The following is a 24,400-nucleotide window of genomic DNA, read 5'->3' as shown; positions in this document are numbered from 1 at the left end:
TGAGAAGTTGTGCACATTCTTCTTTGACCTCTAACTCATGTCCAATGGGAGAGGATTCAATTGTAGATAAAAATTCTTCAATGATTGAATCCTTCTTTTGATCAACCTCTTCAACCTTAGAGGGCTCTATAACTTTAGCTTCCCATGGACTTTCAACATCTCCCAACTTTTTAACCACTTCTTCCTCTTCAACAATGATTTCGGCTTCCTCCAATTGTTCCAATACAAAATCCCACTCCTTGTTCTCCACTGGAGTTTCTAATCTCTCTTTCATACTCCGTTCTTCATTTGATTCTCCACATGTGGCCATGGGAGTACTTTGAGTGTCTAAGCTTTGGGAGACTAAATGATTTACTCTGTGAAGAATAGTATAAATCTCCCTTTGCCCTTGGAGATATGAAATGAGAAAATCATTCATTAATGTTTGAGGTGGAGAGGAAGGCTCATTATTTGGGAAAAAGGGTTCATGATATGAAGGTGGTTCATCTTGATAGGCATATGGAGGTGGTGTATATTGAGGTGGTTCTTGGGAGTAATTAGGATGGAATTGTTGTGGCTCTAAGTATGGCTCATATGGTGGTTGGAATGGTGGATATGAGTTAGGATCATATGAAATTGTTTGGTGGTATGGGGTTTGTGAGTATGGTGGTTGAGGACTATATTGAGGAGCGGGTTCATAGGCATATGGTGGTGGTTGTTGATAATCGCAAAGAGGTCCACCGTAACCATTGGATTGATATGCATCATGGAATGGCTCTTGCTCAGTACATTGGTGGAGGTTGTTGCCAAGAGGGTTGTCCATAAGCTTGAGGCTCCTCCCACCTTTGATTGTTCCATCCTTGATGCATGTTCTCATTGTAATTCCCATTCCCTACAACATAGTTAGAACCAAACTCATAGCCAAAGTGGTGAGAATTCATAATAGCAATAGAAAATAAAAACAAAAACTAACAAGAAACAAAGAAAACAACTCCTAAAACTAGCAAACAAACCAAAATTCAAGCTATTCACAATATTAACATATATACAATAACCAATAACAAGCGCACATTTGTAATTCCCCGGCAATGGCACCAAAAACTTGATGGAGGATGATCATCAGTTTAGAATTTTCACAAAATAATTCCGTTGCAAGTATAGTTCCTAACCAACAAACAACCCTCAATTAAAGTTTAATTTATTTGTCACAAGTACAAACCCAATAAAAATAACCGAAGTATTTAAACCTCGGGTCGACTCTCAAGGAATTGCAGGAAAGTATTCATGTTATTGGTTATGAGGTAAAATTTTTGGGATTTTGAAATGATGAACAATAAAGTAAATTGCAAGAAAGTAAAGGAAATTCAAATGATAAAAAAAAAGGTCTTGGCAGGGGTTAATGGTTAAGGATCTCTATCCTTGTCACTAACCACAATATGATAATTACAAGAATCACTCCCACTTTGTCATCCCCAAAATTAGAGGAAAGTCAAGTGAGCTTAATTGATCCTAGTCCATAAGTCCTAGCCACTCACTAATTAATTTAGTGACAACTAGAGTCAATGGAAACAAATTATCAATCACTTGGATATTAGTAACTCAAGGTTACCCAAGTTACTAAAACAAGCAATGAACACAAAAATCTACTCTAAAATCCAAACAAGCATTTTATCAAACACTTGGAAGGCGAAAAAGGAAAGCATGGTAAAAATTGCAAGAAATATAAATCTACAACTACCCAAAGCAAGAAAATAACAATAACAACTAAAGAAAGCAATAATAACATGAAAACATAAATTGCATTACTAAAGATCAAAATTAACAAGAGGGCATAAAGATAAAGACACAAAATAAAGGAAATGACAAGTAAACTAAGAAAGCAAAGAAGTAGGAACAAGAAATTGAAAGGAAAACTAAATTAAAACAAGAATTAAACCTAAATCTAAGAAGAATCTACCATAATTCTAGAGAGAAGAGAGAGCTTCTCTCTCTAGAATATGACCTAAAGCATGTTTCTACTCTAATCATAATTGCTCTCCCCTTGATCCATCTTGAATTCAGCCTCTAATAGCTCCAGAAATGAGTTGGATTTGGGCCTGGATGGCTCAGAAATCGCCCCCAGCGTATTCACTTTAATAAGGTCTTGTGACCAACATCACGCGTGCGCGTAAGTGACGCGTGCGCGTCGCTTGGCAGATTTCTTCCTCACGCGTACGCGTAGGTCACGCGTACGCGTCGCTATGAATCCTCCAAATGCTCATTTCTTCATGAGTTCTCCACTTTGCATGATTTTTCTTCACTTCTTCCATCCAATCCTTGCCTTATAAACCCTGAGATCACTCAACAAACATATCAAGGCATCGAATGGGAGAAAAGTGAATTAAATTTAGCACTTTAAAAGCCTAAAAAGCATGTTTTCAATCAATATGCACAAATTAGGGAGAACTATAAAACCATGCTATTTTAGTGGATAAATAGGAGAAAAGTTGACAAAATCCACCAAATACAATGCAAAATAAACCATAAAATTGTGGTTTATCAACATCCCACCAGAAGCACCTTCCGACCCCATGTACTCCCATCCTTCCACATTATTTTCCCACACTTGCAATACGTCATATTTGGTTACTACCTCTTTCTTTGTCTCTATTAAACCTAATATATTCAACTGAAATTTTCTCCTAAACTCCTAACATTTCAAGAACTAAAAATTATTTTAAACCAATTGTATACACCTTTTTGCGATTTTTCGGCTAACTTCGTCTTGCCTTTTCCTTCTGTTTAGCTTGATTTTTTTTCTGTGCAATTGCCTCATTCTGTGCTTGGAGTATAGCCATAATATCATCTTACTCATTATACTGAATTGCTCCAGATTCTACTGCCAACTCCCATGCCTTCCTGTTTTCCTGCATTTCATCATCCCATTTGGCTTCAGAGGATTCAGTCTCAGCTTCGCTGCCTTCAGATATTCTTGCCTCTTCCAAGTCCTCTGCAACCCTCCCAGTTTCCCCAGTCCCTCCCTCTACCATATCAAGCCGTCCTTGTGTTGCATCTACCTCTTGGCCATCATCTTTTATCTCATTAGCCAATTCAACGTTTTTTGAACAACAACCTAGACAACTTTCCTTCGAATATTCATCCCCATTATTCCTTACCCGAACTCCTGCACGACACTTTTCTCCCATATGCCTTCCTTCAATAGCATTATAAGCATCGTACTCAGCTACAAAAACCACTCCCAATCTATCTTCTACCAAAGCTATGGTTGCCCGCAGAGAATTAGCATCAATAGTCCCGCGTCCACCCCTCCTACTATTGCTATTAATTTCCACCTCAGACACTATCTCGGTCCTACCATAATCCTAGGGATTCAGTTCTATCCGAATTAGCATCCACATTACTTGCTGCAAAACCTGATTGATCAGCCCTCAGCACGCAGAATTGATTGACCTAACTGTTGTTCTTGCTGTTTTCAAATTTAAAGAATTGTTTCTCCACTCATTCAAATTCTCATGTTGAATTACAAATTTACCCTATCGTTGATCCTCCTCCCTAAGCGTCATCGCCATCAGATCTGCTGCTGCATCTCATTCCGATAGCCGCGTATTATTGCTATTACCACCCTCGTGATTTCCAGGATCTCCCATAGCACATTTTCCTCCCATAGAGAATCCATCAGTGCCTTCCAACACATCCTTCATCATACAAGGCAGTAAGCCATCGACTTCAGTTCCCGCTTCCTTTACGAACACATCGAATCCAACCATGCCTATAGTAATGTGTACCCATTCACGAATGGCCTCGATCATGCATGTGTCAATCTGCACTTCTCCAACACTAAATGACTGGCATGATTTTGTTGCATCGTCACAATTCACCACCTCATCTCACTATTCACTGATTGTACGGAACGCAGCTTCTCGACCGAGCATGTAATAGTACTCCAAAGCACTCGAGCCACACCCTTCTAGTTTCGCATCACTCATTCTCCTCCCACCTCCTCACCCTATGGAAAACCTTCAACAGGTCGTTCCCGTTAAGTTCGAGCACCGCTTCTATACTGCAAGTGCTATCAAAGGTCAATAAGGCTTTGTATGCTCCCATCTCACAAACCTTGACCACATGAGGCCACTCCTTACTACCTGTCGCATTCAACAAATCAAAGTCTATAGCTGTTGTCATCATGGTACCGATAATACTCTTCTGTAACCAGCTCAAATTAGGTTGTGCCACCGAGATGTCTATCTTCTTCGTCCCACACTTTCCATGCATATCCTTCCCAGTGTCTATGTTTTTCCATTCTTCCGATTGTTCCCCTCCCAAAGCACTAGTTTTCCGACGTTCCACAACCCCATCATCAGTCCGGCCTAATTGTAGTGTCCACAACTACCACCTTCTTCCCCTGGTCAGTATCCCATCTAAACCTCGCCTCTCCCGCAAAAATTTCCTGACCTCACAATCGTATTAAATTCATTTTTAAAATTACTTTCAAAGCTCCTCCCTTTTGTGGTGTATCGTACGAACGCAAAAAGGTATACCGCACAATTTCTCATATTCCTTGATAGATATATGTCAATGATTCGCCCTGTCTATGAAAATAAGCTAAACAATTCACATTTCGATATATCTTCTGGTAACCCATCCACAAAAATGCTAAAGGATTCCTTCTCCAAACGGATGTACTCTTCTCGATTCCAAATCCTTGGATTCTTGACTTTGGATCGTGACTGCCTAAACCTACCCCCAACTTGTGTTTCTCCAACCCACTCTCTCTTGTTCTCTTTCTCGCTCTCTTATGATCAGAGTTCATTCCTACAATTTTATGATTGAAAAATAAATGAAGAGCAAAACAGATAGTAAAACCAACTTGCAAGAGGGAGCAAAGCACTACCAGAGAAGGAGACATTGACCATGAAAACGCTGGGAACAAATGAAGTGGGGAAGAGAGACGATGTAGTGCTTAAAAGGCAGTGTTGACTGCAATAGAGAGGAGATAATGGCAAGATGACCATCAATGGGAGGGACCCACTGAAGGGAGAGCAATGATAAATAAAATTTGTAGCAGGAAGGATAAGGTTAATTAGGAGTGAACGCGAATCGAATCGGATCGCATATGGCTAAAATTTTAATTCGATCCGCACTAAAATCATCGGATCCAATATCCGCGTTTTTTAAGTTTGGATCCGATCCAATCCGCACATTTGCGGATCGGATCAGATTTCGGATATATCTGCAAAATATTAAAATATTTTAAAAAGCCTGTTTTTATTTAAAGATATCAATAAAATTATTTTTTCACTCTTTTAAACATGTTTACACATAAAATATTATTAAATATACTTTTCTTAAATAATAAAATAAAATAATATAATATATATAATAATTATTAGTTAAAATAAAACATAAAAATAATATTTATTTATTTATTTTTACAGATTTGCGGATCGGATATACAGATACTTATATGAAATTCACAATCCAATCCTAATCGGATCGGATCAATATTCGCAATTTTTGGATCAGATTCAAATAAACATCGGGGATATGCAGATTGAATCCAATCTATGAACACTATTAAGGTGAACTATGAGGGAATAAGGATTTTTAGTGGAGATTAGAAGGGATAAGGAAGTGAGGTTAATTAAGGTTAGGAAAAAAGATAATTTGAGATTTTTGAATAATTTTTTATTTAAATTATTTAATTATACGAAATTTATTTTTTATAAGTATAATTTTTATTTTTGTTTTTATAAATTTTTTAGCATTCAGAATATTTGTAGATAAAAATAGCATTTTATATTATTGTTTGGATATAAGATGAAAAAAAAATAGAAAAAAAATGAAAAGAAAAAAAATAGAAGATAAAGTAATTTTTTTTTTGTGTTGTTTGGATGAAGAAAAAATAAATAAAAAAAATAAAAAAAAAATTTTTGTTTGGATGAAAGAAAAAGTAAGAAGAAGAAAAAATATAACAGAATAAAATTATATTTATACTTTTATTTATATTATATATAAATTATAATTTATTAATGTATTTAATTTATTTTTTCAAGAAAAAAAATCATCCAAATTACCTTTCAAAATTTTAATATATTATCTTTATTAAAAAAATTTTTAAATTATTTTTTTATTGTCTTTTAAATATCATAAATAAAAAAATGTATTTCTATTTTTTAAACAAATATAAATAAATAATTTTATAAAAGAATAATAAAAACTACTTATAAATTATATCGTTAATTTTTTTAATTATATTTAAAAAATAAATATCAAGAATAAATATGTAATTTTATATTTATTTACACATTTGTCATTAATTTTTTTCTTATTTTTGAGAAAAAATTTTTTATGTAGATCTCACATCACTTTTTTTTCACTTAATTTTTTTTCCAGCCATTCAAACAAAAAAATATATGTTTTTTCATTTATTTTTTTCTATATTTTTTTTCCTTCAAATTTTTTTAATCCAAACTAATGTGTAAAAAATTGTTAAAAGTATTTAGTTAGACTTATTTATAAAATTAATTAGTTTTATTGATTTTCAAAAAAATTATTATTATTATTATTATTATTATTATTATTGTTATTATTATTATTATGTACAATAATTTACGTACACCTGAATGTATACGGTGCCATATTTAATTCGTTTCTTTAACTTATACTCTACTGAGTATTGACACGTATATTCTTAAGATTTAGCAGATCACTTCTATTATTGCCACGTTTACCCATTATTTCCATTCTTCATGTATTTTGTGGCCTTGTTTTTCTTCCTATATACCCTGTTAGTAGTTGGTCCCGTTATCTACCAAAAATCTGAAATAATCCACACGTTTCTAGACTATAAGCAAAACTAATTTAGTTAGTAAATGGAACATTCTAAATTCATTAATTAATACAATATATTGTTCTAGAATAAAATTATTTTATCCTCATATTTAAAGAATACACGTATTTATTTATTTTATTTGAAGACTAAATTATTAATAATATAACTTTTTCAATCTACATGAATACCAAAAAACAGCCACATTAAAATGATAACGAGTTTGAAGAAAGAGGTGCAGGAGAGGTTGTCTTCCTTAAAATACAAAGTACACAAGAGAAAGAGAAAGAGAGAGAAAGAATTTAAGGCAATAAAATCTCAAAATTAATTGCAGCAACTTTGAGTGTTGTTGTGTTTGATCAGAAGAAAGAAATTGAAGATGTCAGATAACGAAGAGTATTACATACAGTACGGCGATGGGCAACCTGAGAAGGTGAGGCGCAGGTTCAGAGACAGGTCCAAGGTAATCAACTTATCATACTCTTTTTTCTTTTATTTCTTATTTCTTATTATCATCTCAATTAGAATGTTGTTTGATTTTGGTTTTGGCACAAAATAAAGGAGGTTCTGTCCAAACAAGCCGTTATGATCGCCAAACGGGCCGAAGAACACGAAAGCTTCCTCAGCAAGGTGCCTGCCTTCTTCTCTTTTTTATTATTTTGAGTTTTTAAGTATGTATGACAATGACATCCAGTATTTTTATGCTTTTCTTTCTCTATTCATGATATCAGGTGACGCATCTTTTGGGGGTTCTTTCTTTTGGTGGGTTTTGCTTCCTCCTTGGGGCAAGTAAGTTCATTCATTCATTCACTCAATGTTAAATGCTGGAATTGGTATCGAAACGTGTGGAATATCAATTAGTGATCATTCATATTATAAAATATCCATTAATTAAAGGACTTATTAAACTGATGTCTGGATAATAACAGTTTGTATAGTCTAGTGCAGTGGATCACGTAACACAAATCAGCAAAAATAACTAGCTTCTGTATTTTGCCCGCATAAATGGTCGTTTAAAAGAAGGGAAGAGATTGAAGTGTGATGAACACTATAGTAATTTTTAAAAATACATTTACTTGGATCTTTATTGTATTTTTTTTAACTTTCCTTATTTTTTTATCAGGACCACAGGACGTTCCCTTAGTGTATTGTTTATTCTATGTCATATTTGTTCCTCTTCGCTGGATATACTATAAGTTCAAGAAATGGCATTACTATCTTCTGGTAAGCTACTTTAGGTCATATGCTTTAGAAGTTTATTCTATGTGTAGGCATGCTTCTAGGATGAATATGAGTGTCATTGAACAAAGCTGAAGTATAGGAATATGAATGAATTGGAGTACTGCTTTTGCTTTTTTCTTACCCTAGGAATAATTTTGTCATTTGTAGCACGTTTTGGCATTTGTTGGGAATGGAACAGAGTAATGTTTAACTGTCAAATATACAGATGATGTTATTAATGTCGGTGTGTTTGATAGTTGAAATAGGACATAAATACAGTGTCCTCTCGGTTTCCACTGTTTAGCGACAAAAATATAGGAAACGTGTGTTCTGGGACACGTTGTCTTGTACATGTCTTTGGCACTAAACATATTTTTGTGTTTGTCTTATATTTGTATCCTGACGCCCATGCATTTCTAGAGTAGAATGGTGTTTAGGAGGTAGAGGGCCACAAAATCATTAGAAGATAGCTTTATGGATTCAATCAGAGTTTCAATTCCTTGCTAATTGAAATCATTAGAACACTCTTTCAATGTTCTCAATATCATGGGGATCTAGTTATTAATTTTGTAAGTTGCCACTATAGAAGCATAAGAAATCAAAATTAGTTACACAATTGTTCTCGTGTTTTCAGGATTTTTGTTATTATGCCAATACAATCTTCTTGGTTTTCCTTCTTTTTTATCCAAGAAATGAAAAGCTTTTTCTGGTTTGCTTTTCGTTTGCCGAGGTAAGCACATTCTCGCTAGTAATTTGGCATCTTGGTAGAAAATTGGTTCATTTGTTGGTGTTGTAGCTTATCAAAGTGCAATTGCATTGCAGGGGCCGTTGGCGTGGGCTTTGATTGTTTGGCGCTGCAGCTTGGTCTTCAGTTCCGTAGACAAAATTGTCAGTGTTCTTATCCATCTTTTACCTGGTATATTATACCTTCATTTATATACCTCTCTTCTTTCAGTCTATGTGGCCAAAAAACTGCTATAGCAGCAATACACTTCTGTAGAATGGTTCCATTTAGCAGCAGTACGCTCATGTAGCATGCTGCCTTTTTAACAACGACTACAAAGCTATAGTGCAGCTTGTTTCCTTTGATCTGTTTTTGTTTTTATTATACATCTCTCAATCTTTTGTTCTTACCCCTTTTTTTGACCCTTATCCATCTAATAGATAATTATATACCATTTTCTATGTATCAATATCTGGGTTATTTTATACTTTATTTTATTTTATTTACTTTTAGTGTTTGTGGGTAGAATTTATATGTATGTGGGTGCATTCTATAGTGGCTATGGTAGCTATGAAACTTTGGTAACACTTATAAAGTGTAGCTAAGATTAAGGTAACACTTTTCTATTATATGGCAACATTTTTTAATTTGAAAAAAAAGTGTGATCAAACTAAAAAGTGTTGTCAAGTAGTAAAATAATGTGACCTTAATTTTAGCTACACTTAAAGAAGTGTAGCTAAAGTTTCATAGTTATCATAATCATAGTTACCATATAATTCATCATCTGGGTGATATATATAACATTTGCTGCTATTCCTTATGTTATATTCCACAGCGCTATCTGCTAACCGCTATATTTTGATAGGGGATTTTTGGCTCACTGCTGAGCCACTATCCATTATTAATTACATTGCTTTCAACTTGAATGCAAAATATTTTGGTTTATATGTTTCTATTCTTGTTAATCCGCTCCTCATTGTTAAACAACAGCATCAAAAAGCACAAATCCTCGATGGTATTCTTGCTGTTTCTTTTTGTCTATTCACACTCATCCTTTCTCTTTAGAAACTTCTCTACCTGTTCTTGGAAATTTTCAAGGCTTCATTTCACATTCCATGCTTCATTGTGCTACTTCATACATTTTTTTTAAATATATAACCATGTCTACATGAATTCTTATATGCATCACTATATCTTGCATTTACATTGCAAAAAGTGCTATTCGAATATTTCTTGATTGTAGAAGCTTGAACTTCTTCATATAGACATCACAACAATAGAGACATGCTATCATTGGAATGAACTTAGGTTTGTTTAAGGCTCTTAATGCTCTAACCAATAAGTATTTCCAGGGTTGGTTTTCTTTACCATCCGGTGGTGGAACCCTACGGCCTTGGAGGCCTTGAAGGCAGAGAGAAATACATGGTCTTATGCCGAAGATAAATCCTATCTCTGGATGTGGTTGGTTCTGGTTCCCTTAGTGGTTTATTCTTTGTGGCAGATTCTATACTATCTCATTGTCAATGTGTTACGCCGGCAAAGGTTTTCAAGAGATCCTGAAGTTATGACTTCATACAGGTAATTAACAACTCTCTCATACTTCCCTAAATCTTTTTTTGTGCTCATGTTTGATTGGTAACCTTTTATTCTTATTATTGAATTCATTGTTTTGTAGGGAACTCTCGAAAAAGGCTAAGAAAGCAAACAATTTATGGTGGCGCTTAAGCGGCTTGCTTGGCGACCAGAATCGCTTGTTAATGTTCATTTTTCTTCAAGCCGTGTTTACCGTGGCAACCACGGCACTGACTGTTCCGATTTTCCTGTCGTATGAAATATCGGTAGTGTTCCAAATACTCAAGGTCTCCGCTTCAGCGTGGAATGGAGCAAGCTTTCTGTTAGATGTGATGCCTAGGCAGGTAATTCTCAAGGAGAAAAAGAAATCAGAAATGCAACCTGCTGTTCAGAATCAAAATGAGAACTCATCATAGATAGTGATGGAAAATGGTAGCAAGTTTTGCATGTTGAGATAGTTGTGAATCATGAGGAGCTCATGTATACGTAGTTTGAACTATATAACACTACTGTTAATCAGGTATTAAAGTTGAGGTTGAAATGATGTTGGATATGCGTATATAGTTTCTCTCTTTTTTCTCATGCCATATTTGTTTATTCAAGTGGATATTTAGCAAAAACACAACAAAAGGTATATATCTGTTTAGGTGCTTTCTTGTTTGTTATTCAGAGTTCATGGTATCTTTGATCTATCTATTTTTTTTACTAAGTTAAGATATTTGTATTACTTATGAGAAAATAATACAATAGTTGTCCAAAAGTGGGACCAAAAGACAGAAAATGGGGATCTCCCAAGAGAGCCAAATGTATCATAATCTGACAAGAAAATGCTCGAGAAGAATGAAACAAAAGAAGAGTTCTATTGAGCATCCAGTAAACTGCTATGGCTATGCAATCTATGATGAACCTTCAGCGCTATTTTTAATACTCTTGCCGCATCTAGTTTTTCTCTCTCAAAAATCTCAGTGCTACGAGTTTTCCAAATCCCCCGGTTCAGCGTTGCAAAAGGTCCCAAATCACTGTCGTTGAGGCCCCTTGCGCTACCGCTGATTGAACTGCTTGCCATCAGTCCATGAAGGATTCAAACTTGTCATGGCCCGAACCAAACCATAATTAGCGTTCAAGGGACAAGTCTCTCAGCAAGTTCAAATGACCAAATTTTCAGAGAAACGGATAAAATCTCCTTTATTCTTAGGACCTTACTAACATAAATATTATTTTTCTATAAATAATAAACATCTATTTTCAAAGACGACAACAACAACATATTCTAATTATATCCACAACCAAACATGTCAAAATACGCATCATATAAAGTTGATAACTAAAGTATATAAAATCCATAAGTCTTACATAATCAAATTATAATTATTATCTAAACAATTCGAGATTCAAAATAACATAACTTATAGGAGGACCCTGTCTGCGTCATGGAGCATTGACAAACTCTAGGTTTTTGCATGAAGGTTCCATTACATATCACATAGCCCTTGGAAATAAAGGGGTTCACCGAAATGTATAAGATCTACTGTGGGGCGGATGGAATGAAACCTGGAATGACCCTGTACCTGAAAAACATGGGAATATGATAGGGTGAGTTTTGTAACTCAGTAAGCAAATATTATATTTATAACCCACATGAGACAATACAAATTTTACCTTGAAAATTATATTTCTTTCTAAAGATGAGGAATTCATATTAATTAATTTATGCAAATGAATAGATAAATAATTAAGCGGAATGAACTGAAATGCGAGTTCTCATTCCAAAAGTCAAATCAAATCAAATATTACACACTTAGGGCGGCTCCACCTCTAAAAGTAGCCCTTTCCTCTAGTGTGCCTGTACGGTATAACAGATTCAATGTGTGGCCTACACGTTGGGCTAGCAACGCCCCTACTAGCTGAGGTCTAAGTTAGATGCATCTAAATTAACGTCATAACCGCAGTTAACTACGGTTTTCTAGTCAGATTCTCCCAAACTAATCCTAACCAAATCACTTATAACAAATCTCTAATTCTTATAACATATTACCAAATTTCATAATTAATCAAATATATATAAGACTGCATAATAAAATTTAATTAAAGTTTAATGAAGTCAAGTAAGAAAACATGTATACTTTACAAAATATATAAATATCGTCTCATGTGTTTTTTTTTATAAAATTATAAATTTTTCACAAATCAATATTTATTTCAAAAATTCAAAAGGCACAATAATCAAATATTTTCAAACTATAAAAATAATAATTCAATTTAAATATTGATAATAATATCCACTCACAACTTAATTCCAAGGAACCGGAGCAACTCTGAGCGCGTCAACGAGTTACCAAATGATGTCCAATAACTTTACAACTCTAAAAATATGACAATAATGATGTTTGTGAGCTACTAATATTGTCAATTAACATGATCTTACTCACTTTGACAAAAGTCACAAATTTTCTAACCCTAATAACCCTAGTTCGGATTTATGTATACCCATAAATACAGAGATTACAAATATTAAAAATATAGTTAATTATTGAGTCAAAGAGTTACCTTGAAGCGTCAATAATAATCGGACTTCACTCATTAAGATGAACTTCTTGATTTGGGGGTTATGAAAAACTTAGATTTTGAATAAATAGAGATAGAGTAGGGGAAAGAAAGGAAGTAAGATGATAAAAGTGAGTTTGATAATAGTATGTAATTGCAAGAAGAAGATATGAGAAGATGGAAGAGATGAAGAAGAAGGAGAAAAGAGAAAGAAAGAAGAAATGAGATTGAGAAGAGAAGGAAGGGTTCCAGGAGAAAGAAATAATTGCAGCTGGGGAGGGGAGTGAGTCATGTGACTCACTAAGTCCCTCCTTCTTTCTGTTTTTTTTTTTCCTTCTCTTCGGTTATAACAAAACTACTGTTGGATAGGGAGTGCCGCAAGGGGGTGACATTCTATAGACATCTCCAGTTGGGCCACATCGTTAAAGACAGTGGTTTATTGATTCTGCTTTATTTCCACAGTGGAGACGGCAGGGGGGTCGAAGGAAACTTTTGATGAATCAAGCTCAACCCTGGTTGCTTTTCATGCATCGCTTTCCAAACAAATATTTTGATTTTTGAATGATTTTTAGGCCTCAAATTCTCTTTCATATGGTTGTATTATGCATAATTTGGGGGAAATGCTCGATTGAGGCATGTGAAAACCCATAGGCCATTAAGTAACCTGATGTTATATCATATTGTTGTTTCTTGTTCTAGGACCAAATTATTGTCTCTGCCTTCATTGTTCACAGATGTAGCAAGGATTCGAGAAGCGATTTCTAGGGCAAAAGCAGTGTTAATCAGTTCATGATTCCACCTGCGTTCTACCGTTAGTAAGTTCTTAACTCGATATATCTGTATTCTGATTGTTATTTGACGCATGAGCAAGTAGAGTTAGTAGGTTAATTATAATAAGGGAATACAATTCCCATATTATTTAGGATAGTAAACTTTATGTTATGTATTAGTCCCACATCGTCCAAGTTATGAAGGCTTTTCCTTCTCCTACTAGTATAAATAACTCATGTACCTTTTATTTATGAAATAGAGTTGAAGTTGATTTGAATATGAAATAAGCTGTGTGCTTATTTTCCTCTAGCCTCTTTGAGAGTAAGAGGTGCATCCTTGTCTTGGCCAACCAAGGTGGGTTCTTGGCTACTTTCACCATAGTAGGGTTGTTAACCTCGCCAAGATTGGTGGCCCAAGCAATGTCCCGGCATCAGTTTGGTATCAGAGCAAGGTCGGTCCTTGCGGCCTTAACCTTGCTTTAGTAGAATTTTATTTGATTTATGGGTGCAGGTTTTTGGCGTTGATTCGCTAACGGGATCTTTTGGTGCGGATTCGTCAATAAGATCGTCTGCTGCCACGGATCTTGTAAAATTTTATCTGATTTGTGAGTGCGATTCTTTGGTGTCGAGTCACGAATAGGATCTGTTGGTGTGGATTCATCAATGAGATCGATCATCTGCGGTCACAAGTCTTTTCACGCAAGAGTTCTTTCAACCCAGGGAGAATGAAGCGGGAGCAACTAGAGTTAGTAGGTTAATTATATTAGTTAATTATAATAAGAGAATACAAGTCCCATATTATTTATGATAGTGAACTTTATGTTATGTATTAGTTCCAAATCGTTCAAGTTATGAAGGCTTTTCCTTCTCCCACTAGTATAAATAACTCATGTACCTTTTATTTATGAAATAGAATTGAATTGATTGAGTTATATATTTAAATAAGCTGTGTGCTTATTTTCCTCTAGACTCTTTGAGAGTAAGAGGTGCATCCTTGGCTTAGCCAACAAGGTGGGTTCTTGACTACTTTCACCATAGTGGGGCTGTTAACTTCGCCAAGATTGGTGACCCAAGCGACATCCCGGTATCATTATTGGTAGTAATTTGAAATGGGTAAAGGGGAAACCATGGGTCTTGCCAAATGCTAACCTCTTCCCCAGATCCAATACTCCAACGCATTTCTTTTTCCACTACCTTGCAGTTTTCTAATAGACTTTGCCATCTCCAGGACTAGTGAACCCCCTTTTGAATTGTTAGTGGTGAATTATATTGGAAGTATTTTCCTTTAAGTATACAATTGAGCTGAGAGTTAGGATTGGTAGTCAATCTCCAAAATTGTTTTCTCACAACGCTAAATTTTGAGCTTTCAGGTCCTTAAAACATAATCCTCCCTCCTTTTAGGTTTGGTCATCTTGTTCCAACTAATCCATACCATCTTCCGTTTCTCATCCCGTTTCCCCCACCAAAACTGTTTAATATTCTGTGAATTTTATCTAGAAGAGTGTCTAGCAGCTTAAAGTAAGACATAGTATACACAGGAATAAAAGAATCCTTTTTCAAGCCTGAATTTTGTTTTTACTTTATCTTTGATAATTCCAAAAGTATTCTTTTTCAATCTGTGAACAATTGAAGGTAGGCCGAGATATTTATCCTGAGCTCCAATATGCTTTATGTTCAGTTTTATCCGCCAATTGCTGTCTGAGTATAGAGAATGCATTCTGACTAAAGTAAACTACAAACTTGTTGAGATTTACTTTCTGGCCACTGATTGCTTTGTAGGCATAGAGCAGTTCCAAAATATTATTGTATAATTCATCTGTAGTCTTACTATATATGATAAAATCATTCGTAAAGAGCAGATGATTGACAGCCGAACACCTGAAGTGAGACTAATAGGTCAAAAACTGAAGAAAGACTAATAGGTCAAATCTGTGACATATCTCTATATCTCTGTCATCTGGAATCTTTTGGAGTAAGCATATTTAGATGTGGTTAAAACTATTTAACATTCTACCACTGTCGAAGAAACTTTTCATTGCTCTAAAAATATTTTCTCATGTTATCTCCCATTAGAATTGGAAGAATTTGGCTATAAAACCATTGTCTCTCGGAGAATTCTGAGCACAACTACTAAACATGGCTCTCTAGGTCTCCTCCTTAGTCACTGGTCTCCGGAGTCTACGGTTCATGTGAGTTGTAACTGTAAGTGTAAAACCCTTAAACAGAGGGTTCGAGTCCTCCTGATTAGTGGCTGAAAATATTCCTTTGAAATAGTTTTTCGTTACCTGAGCAATGCTATCTGGTTTCGAGGCTACTTCACCATTCGCTCCAACTAATCGCCAGATTTTATTTCTCTAATTTCTAGACTGGAACTTATGATGGAAGTACTTAGTATTTCAGTCCCCCTCGCGAAGTCATTTGCATTGATTTCGTCTTCCAGTAACTCTCTTCTTTGTTGTAGTATTCTTCAATTTTGCCTCCAATTCATCTATCACACCTCCTCCCATCATACCTTCAACCCTCTTTTTGTTGTTTGCTCTCTACATATATTTTCAATTGTTTTTTTGGAGTTGGTTCAGTTGTGTTGTTGCCACTACACTAGTTTATGCCTATACAATTTTAGTTTTTAAGCCCGTGAATACATAGGGGAACCTTCAATAGCCGTCCTCTATGCCTCCATAATTATCTTTCGAATCTCTTCCACACCACACCTCCTCTCCTAAAACTTGAATCGCCTCTTAGTAGGCCATTTTGGGGGATTGATATCTAACAATAGAGGAGTATGATCCAAACTGTTTTCACTAATTTCCTCACCACAACCATATCATATAGACCCCTCCATTAAATCCCATCCATGACTCGATTCAACTGCTCTCTAATTAGCTCTCCTGCCATCCTTTGGTTAGACTAAATATAGTGTTGTTCATTCATACCAAGATCTACGAGATAATTATCATCAACAAAACAATTAAAATTTCAATAGAAGTGTAAATCTAGGGTTAATTCTTGATTGTGTTAAACTTTCCCATGATTACTACATTGCCTTCAAATAGAAGAAGAGCTGCTAATTCCTAGTATTGCACTAATTGGGTATGCTCAGCAGTGCTGAGATGAACACCCACCAGTCTCCATTCTTGATTGTTTGTAGCATCTTTGACTAAAATTGATATGTTGTAAGAATTGTGCCCTAATATTTTCACTTCCATATACTCCTTCCATGCTAATAACACCATCCCCCTCCCCCCCCCCACCCGCCAAGCCAATTAGTTCAATGATTAAAAATTGAGAATAACGACATACTCTAATTTTCCTTTTTAGGTTGCAAGATTGATTTTTTGTTCACATATAAAAATCATCTCGGAAGAGTAGGATTGACAAATCCATTTCAAATTATGGACTATTAGGGGTTTCTCCAAACTCCTGATAGTTTCATGTAAGGACTCTCATGGTGCTTTGGGTGCCATTGCACGGCTAACATGCTCCATAATCCTCCATCCTCTTTTCATTAAAACTAGCATTACTCACTTAAACTCCATCCACCTCATTTTCAGCCCTTCATTTTTGCCCCGATAACATTCTCCATCCCTTCCTACCCACTACAAGCCATCCTTTTCATCCTCTTAAACTAGCTTGAATAAACAAAAGTAGTGACATTAATGTTTTGAATTTCAATGAGGATACCTTTTGTATTTAATGATGCGTTAGGGCTTTTATCAAATTTAGCTTGGTTTTCATTACTTAAGATTTGTATTTGAGTTACTTTGTTTCCTTTGTGATAGTTTGTATCCTCTCTTCTTCTTGTCGTCTTTAACACTGAGGCTTGAAAATCTCTCAATCAGACAATTTAGTAGAAATTTTTTACGCCTCACAACCCCACTACCTTGGTAATATGTGTTCAAAAGGGTATTTTTAGTATTTTAGAGCTAAAGAATAAAATGGTAATCTTGTCATGTTCAAAGATCTGAATACTAGATGAATTATACCATGCCTGTCTTTGACATCAATGAGACCAGGAATTTGTCTCAAAAATAGTAGTGCTGAAATGGCGATAATCATAAGACCCATTGGACTAAGCGAGGACAACAAGAAGCCCAAAAATTTTCTTCAAGTTTATTGGGAAGACATAAATTCGAATTTATTCTATTAGAATTAAATTTGATTTGTTGTTAGGGTTATCAAAAGATTTGATTTGGTTTATTTTGTTTATTAGTATTTTCAGGTGTTTTAAATTTAAATCAAACTTGATCTAATCTAATGAGATCACACACAATTTAAATTGGTTATCATATCTTTAGAATTTTAAATTTAAATCAAATATGATCTAATCCAATAAGATCAAATCTGATTTAAATAGTTATCTTATCTTTATGAGATTTAAATTAAGTTTTATCTTATCTTTTAGGCAAATCTGTTAGGGGTCTATTTAAACACTTTTTGTGAGACAATTTACACAAGTTTTGATGAATAAATTTTCATGATTACTTTATGCATATTTTTCAATGTGTATTCAAGTGAGATGATTGATTTCTTTTGCTTGTTGAATGAAAAAATTTGAAGGATCCAACCTAAGGTAATTCTTTAGTATTAGTTCTTTCAATTTTCAACCATTTGATCTAGGTTCTCAAGGACATGTTCTTTGAAGGTCTAGTAGGAAAAACCCTTCCTATGACCTAGGTTGCTAAGAGCAGGTTTCTTAGGGGTCTAGTAGAAAAATTCTTTTATTTATCTTTTTATGTTTCTACTATGTTTTTTCTTATTTCTTTCAATTTTGTCTGTGTCTTTTGTTATTCCCTTTAATTTGTCCATATATTTTCTTATCCTTTCGTTCTTCGTTCTTATTTTCTTATTATCTGGTATCAGTTACAGGTTATAGAAAAATTCTTATTTATCTACACGTTCTAAGGTTTTTGTTTAGTCTCTTTGTTTTAGTTTCTATTTCTGCAATTTTACTTTAGAGTCACATTAAAAAAATAAAAAATTCCAAAAAAAGAAAACCTTTGTCTAGTTTTTTTGTTTTATCTTTTATGTCTTCAATTTTACTATACTAAATTCGTAAAAAAAAAAAAAGAAACACAAAAAAAGAAAAAGTTTGAAAAAAAAAAGAAGAGAATGTAATATAATCAACAAAGATTGTTGATTTCAATATTTAAGTATCCAAAATTTTATAAGTTTCAAATTACTCTAGGATATCAATTGGGATTGAAAATTCTTCTAGTATCTCTATAACTCTAGAAACTATCTTTATTTTGTGTCCTGTCATATAATCTGATTTTTGTTTTTTGTCAAATCAAAAAGTTTCTATCATTAAGTTTATCTTAGTTGTCTCTATTCCTTGATTTCTGACGTGCAACTTGTTAAAGTAATCCAAGAGTGAAAAAAGACAAGAATGGTGAGCTCGAAAGAGGATAAAGTCACAAATTGAGTGTAAATTGTAACACCATAATTACCCTAAGCCTTACCTCTAGCCGTAAAGCAAAGGTTAATCAAAAGTTACGACAATTCTAAGGCTTATATATATTTATATATAGAAGGAAATAATATATTCTAGAAGCCCGATGAAGGATTAAGCTCAAAGACAAAATTATAAAAGCGCGAAACGTTCACACGAAGCTAACGCATAAGATACAAGGTATAGATGCAAAAGAATGGAACATATATATAGATATAAGAGTATAATAATCATAGAAAACTAGCCGCAGCTTTCGGAGTTTAAGCCGACTAGTTACAACCAGAGAAATATAGAGTTTTGGAGCTAAAACTGCTTATACAACTTATCTTTCAAGTAAGCCTCTAAGGCCATAAAGTCTAAAACAAAAAGGGTGAGAGAAAGTAATACAACAACATAAAACAGAAATAAACCAGGAAGAATCCATACTCGGCTCTGCTACCACGTCCGCAATTTCACCGAGGTGAATTACGACTTGCATCTGAAAAACAACAACAAAGTATGGAATGAGAACCGGAGGTTCTTAGTATGGTAACAGTGCCCAATAATGTAAGATGTAAGGCTCCGGGACGTCGAAGGCAATCCTAGAACTTCACATCGCATACGGATATTCAAGCTTAGAATAAAATAAATAAATAAAGAACTTAAACCGTAAACAAGGTTATCTAAACTTAGGAAAATTCTAACTAATACTAATCACACCGCTATATCCCACAGCCTTCGCCAACCTAACCTCCGTGCGATCCCATCGCCATCGCCTACCTAACCTCCTCAGTACCAGACAATCACAATTAATGCACGCAGGTAATACACATGTAGTAATCATATATAACAAGTAATTCAAGAAGCAAGTAGGCATATTATACAATTAGGCAAACTCAAGTAATCAAAGCAAACAAGCACATAAGAGATGCATATGATGAATTTCTGTCCTATTGGTTGTGATATCACTTGTCGGTCCGTAAATACCAACCTGACACATCCTTCCGAATGCAGCCTTTTCTGCCACGCACACGGATATAATGCCAGGCACACTTTATTGACCCACGGATATAGTGCCAGGCACACTCTATCTGCCCACGGATATAGTGCCGGATACACTCACATGCTTAACCCAAGGATATAGTGCCTGGCACACTCTTGCGGCAAAGAAGGAAAACAACAACAACATCTCTTTCATTATAAATCATTCCAAGGATATAGTGCCTGGCACACTATCCACATCCAACAAGTCCATCGACCTCAAAGCATCACCAGTCATCACCATTTCTCATCTCAAATCACTTTCAATTATCAATTCTCAACATTCCAAGGATATAGTGCCTGGCACACTTTTAACAACAACTAGTCATGCAGCAGAGAAATCTGCTATGCCGGAGATATAGGTTCCGCACACTTTCATATAATCCAGTAATTTCTTCATCATTCCTTTCCAAGTTCTTAACTCATCATAACCATCATCAACTCATAATTTTTCATTCCGAACTCATCGGTTTTTCAGTTTCTCATTTTGTTGTCAGTAATTACCAAGTTCACTACTCTTCTTTCTCGCTCAACCAAACTCATCCTCAATACACCAGAAGCCTAAACCTCTGTTCTCTAACTTTTCAAAGTAATACCCAAATTAAATCTACTAGGACCTTTCCCATGTTTTGATACCCAAAAAAAATAAGCCAAAGAGTCTTAAATAGGTATCACAGAAGTTTACAAGCTAGTTGGGAATGTGAAACAGTTAAAAATAAGAATTTAGTTGAAAAACAGGGCCTGTGTGTATGCACAAGGGTGTGCATGCGCACGCCCAGGAAAGTTTTCAAAATGTTTGCGTACGCATAGAGGTGTGTGTACGCACAGGTAGTAAAATTTTCAACTCTGTTCATCCGCACAAGGCATGTGAACGCCCTCAACAGAGTGCACTTCCAACGTGTGCGTGCGCATAGGGCTGTGCGTGCGCACAGGTTGCAAAACTTCGTTGGTTGTGTGCGCGCACAGGTCGTGCTAGCGCTCTCAACAGCAAGCCTTCCCCTGTGTGTGCGTGCGCACAGGTTCAAAAACTCACAGAGGGTGTGCGTGCGCATAAGGCTGTGCATGCGCACACAAACCAGAAATCACAAATTCTGTAGCATGCACAGAATTCAGATTTTTGACACCAAAGTTTGAATGATCATAACTTCCTCTACAAAGATCCATTTCCTACAAACTTTATATCCATTTAAATAGTTTTCAATAAACTTTATTTTAAAGCAAATTTCAACAAGTTTTGAAAACTGAGGCTCAAGTTATGATCTGTCATAGTTCATCAAAAATCTGTTTTTATCAAAAGTCTCAAAACCTCAATTTTACCAAAACTCTCAATCCAAAACCAAACCAATCACAACCCAAGCAATACCTAAACAACATAAAATTCCATACCATTCCTCTCCCAACTCAACCATCTAAAATATCCCAATTACACCATTCAACACCATCAACACCCTTAATCATCAACATCCAAAACCATCATAAACACTTATAATCATCATCAACCAACAACAACAACATCAACAACCACTACAAATCCTCATCAATTTCAATAATCATCACCAAACAATATCTAACATTATCCAAATTCATCAAAGTGTTTACTCCTCACATTATTCTCATGAAACTCACATCCTTCACCAATTGTCATCAACATTAATATTCATACTCCTTCTCAATTAATCTCAACATTAGTAACCATTATCAACATTCACTTTTCCACAATCCTCATAAACAATAATAAATCACAATGGTGTGCAAAAATTGTGATTACACTTTGATTATGTAAAATTCATTGCTCTTTCTTTCCCTGGTAATGGCGCTAAAAACATGATGCCAATACCATGGTTCACAACTTCGCACAACTAACCAGCAAGTGCACTGGGTCGTCCAAGTAATACCTTACGTGAGTAAGGGTCGAATCCCACAGAGATTGTTGGTATGAAGCAAGCTATGGTCACCTTGTAAATCTCAGTCAGGCAGATATAAAATAGTAATGGGGTTTTCGAAAATAATACTAAAATAAGGATAGAAATACTTATGTAATTCATTGGTTAGAATTTCAGATAAGCGAGTAGAGATGCTTTCGTTCTTCTGAACCTCTGCTTTCCTGCTATCCTCATCCAATCAATCTTACTCCTTTCTATGGCTGGCTTTATGTAAGGATGTCACCGGTGCCAATGGCTACTTTTGATCTCTCTCGGGAAAATGATCCAAATGCTCTGTCACAGCACGGCTAATCGTCTGGAGGCATCACCTTTGTCGTTGGTTGCATCCTATTCCTCCTTGTGAAAATGGTCCGATGCGCTGTCACTGCATGGCTAATCATCTGGAGGTTCTCGATCATACTGGAATAGGATTTACTATCCTTTTGCGTCTGTCACTACACCCAGCACTCGCGAGTTTGAAGCTTGTCATAGTCATTCAATCCCAGAATCCTACTCGGAATACCATGGACAAGGTTTAGACTTTTCGGATTCTCATGAATGCCGCCATCAATCTAGCTTATACCACGAAGATCCCAATATCTCGGACTCGGTCCCCTATATTAGTAATCTAAGAGATACTCATTCAGTCTAATGTAGAACGGAAGTGGTTGTCAGGCACGCGTTCGTAGGGAATGATGATGATTGTCACGTTTATCACATTCAGGTTGAAGTGTGAATGAATATCTTAGAAGCGGAATAAGTTGAATTGAATTGAATGGAAAACAGTAGTACTTTGCATTAATCCTTGAGGAACAGCAGAGCTCCACACCTTAATCTATGGAGTGCAGAAACTCTACCGTTGAAAATACATAAGTGATAATGGAATTCATTGGTCTTGGCTCCAGAGGGGAACCGGAGTAACCAAGACTGCGAATACAATGATAAAAAGTTCTATTTATAATAAACTAGTCACTAGGGTTTACAGAAGTAAGTAATTGATGCATAAATCCACTTCCGGGGCCCACTTGGTGTGTGCTTGGACTGAGCTTAAAATCTACACGTGTAGAGGTCCTTCTTGGAGTTGAACGCCACCTTTTGTGCCAGTTTGGGCGTTGAACTCCACTTTGCAGCTTGTTTCTGGCGCTGGACGCCAGAATTGGGCAGAGAGCTGGCGTTGAACGCCAGTTTGCGTCGTCTAAACTTGGGCAAACTATGGACTATTATACATTGCTGGAAAGCCCTGGATGTCTAATTTCCAACGCAATTTGAAGCACTCCATTTCGAGTTCTGTAGCTCCAAAAAATCTACTTTGAGTGAAGGGAGGTCAGAATCCAACAGCATCAGCAGTCCTTCTTCAACCTCTGAATCTGATTTTTGCTCAAGTCCCTCAATTTCAGCCAGAAAATACCTGAAATCACAGAAAAACACACAAACTCATAGTAAATTCCAGAAATGTGAATTTAACATAAAAACTAATGAAAACATCCCTAAAAGTAACTAGATCCTACTAAAAACATACTAAAAACAATGCCAAAAACCATTATTAAAGCCTTGTTGAGGCCTTTAATCCTTCCATGAGAGATTTGGATGATTTCTCCATGATGGATTATAGGTGTTTCCATAAGGTTCACCTAAGTAATTCACCTCTGCTATTACAAGATTTTCAGGATCATAAGCTTCTTCTTCATAAGAAGCCTCTTGAGTACTGTTGGATGCAGCTTGCACTCCATTCAGACTCTGAGAAATCATATTGACTTGCTGAGTCAATATTTTGTTCTGAGCCAATATGGCATTCAGAGTATCAACTTCAAGAACTCCCTTCTTCATAGGCGTCCCATTATTTACAGGATTCCTTTCAGAAGTGTACATGAACTGGTTATTTGCAACCATGTCAATGAGTTCTTGAGCTTCTGCAGGCGTTTTCTTTAGGTGAATGGATCCACCTGTAGAAGTATCCAATGACATCTTTGATAGCTCAGATAAACCATCATAGAATATATCCAGGATGGTCCATTCTGAAAGCATGTCAGAAGGACACTTTTTGGTCAACTGTTTGTATCTTTCCCAAGCTTCATAGAGGGATTCACCTTCTTTCTGTCTGAAGGTTTGAACATCCACTCTAAGCTTGCTCAGCTTTTGAGGAGGAAAGAACTTGGCTAAGAAAGCCGTGACCAGCTTATCCCAAGAGTTCAGGCTGTCTTTGGGTTGAGAGTCCAACCACACTCTAGCTTTGTCTCTTACAGCAAAAGGGAAAAGCATGAGCCTGTAGACTTCAGGATCTACTCTATTAGTCTTAACAGTATCACATATCTGCAAGAATTCAGTTAAGAACTGAAAATGATCTTCAGATGGAAGTCCCTGAAACTTGCA

General features: G+C 35.5%; 1 protein-coding gene and 1 non-coding gene across 4 annotated transcripts; both read left to right on the top strand.

Annotated features, from left to right (window-relative positions):
• Nucleotides 1-6,789: 6,789 nt before the first annotated feature.
• Nucleotides 6,790-10,990, top strand: LOC112738302 (glycerophosphocholine acyltransferase 1). 3 transcript variants are annotated; one of them, XM_025788681.3, is made up of 8 exons: nt 6,813-7,271; nt 7,370-7,438; nt 7,540-7,597; nt 7,932-8,032; nt 8,664-8,759; nt 8,852-8,945; nt 10,106-10,331; nt 10,429-10,990. In XM_025788681.3, the coding sequence occupies exons 1-8, from the start codon at nt 7,188-7,190 to the stop codon at nt 10,739-10,741; spliced, it is 1,041 nt and encodes a 346-aa protein (XP_025644466.1). In that variant the 5' UTR covers nt 6,813-7,187; the 3' UTR covers nt 10,742-10,990. The 3 variants fall into 3 exon arrangements, with proteins under 3 accessions (XP_029147432.1, XP_025644466.1, XP_072067977.1); XM_072211876.1 differs by having other exon boundaries at nt 7,022-7,271; nt 7,747-8,032; XM_029291599.2 differs by lacking the exon at nt 8,664-8,759 and having other exon boundaries at nt 6,790-7,271.
• Nucleotides 10,991-24,049: 13,059 nt separating this feature from the next.
• LOC112739178 (small nucleolar RNA R71) lies at nt 24,050-24,157 on the top strand. Its single transcript, XR_003170115.1, has one exon. It is a non-coding gene; the product is annotated as a small nucleolar RNA R71 (small nucleolar RNA).
• Nucleotides 24,158-24,400: the final 243 nt, after the last annotated feature.

Source organism: Arachis hypogaea, chromosome 13 (assembly GCF_003086295.3).
Source record: "Arachis hypogaea cultivar Tifrunner chromosome 13, arahy.Tifrunner.gnm2.J5K5, whole genome shotgun sequence".
NCBI classification, from domain to species: domain Eukaryota; kingdom Viridiplantae; phylum Streptophyta; class Magnoliopsida; order Fabales; family Fabaceae; genus Arachis; species Arachis hypogaea.
Note: the sequence above shows the minus strand (reverse complement) of the source record. Positions and strands in the feature narration are given on the sequence as shown.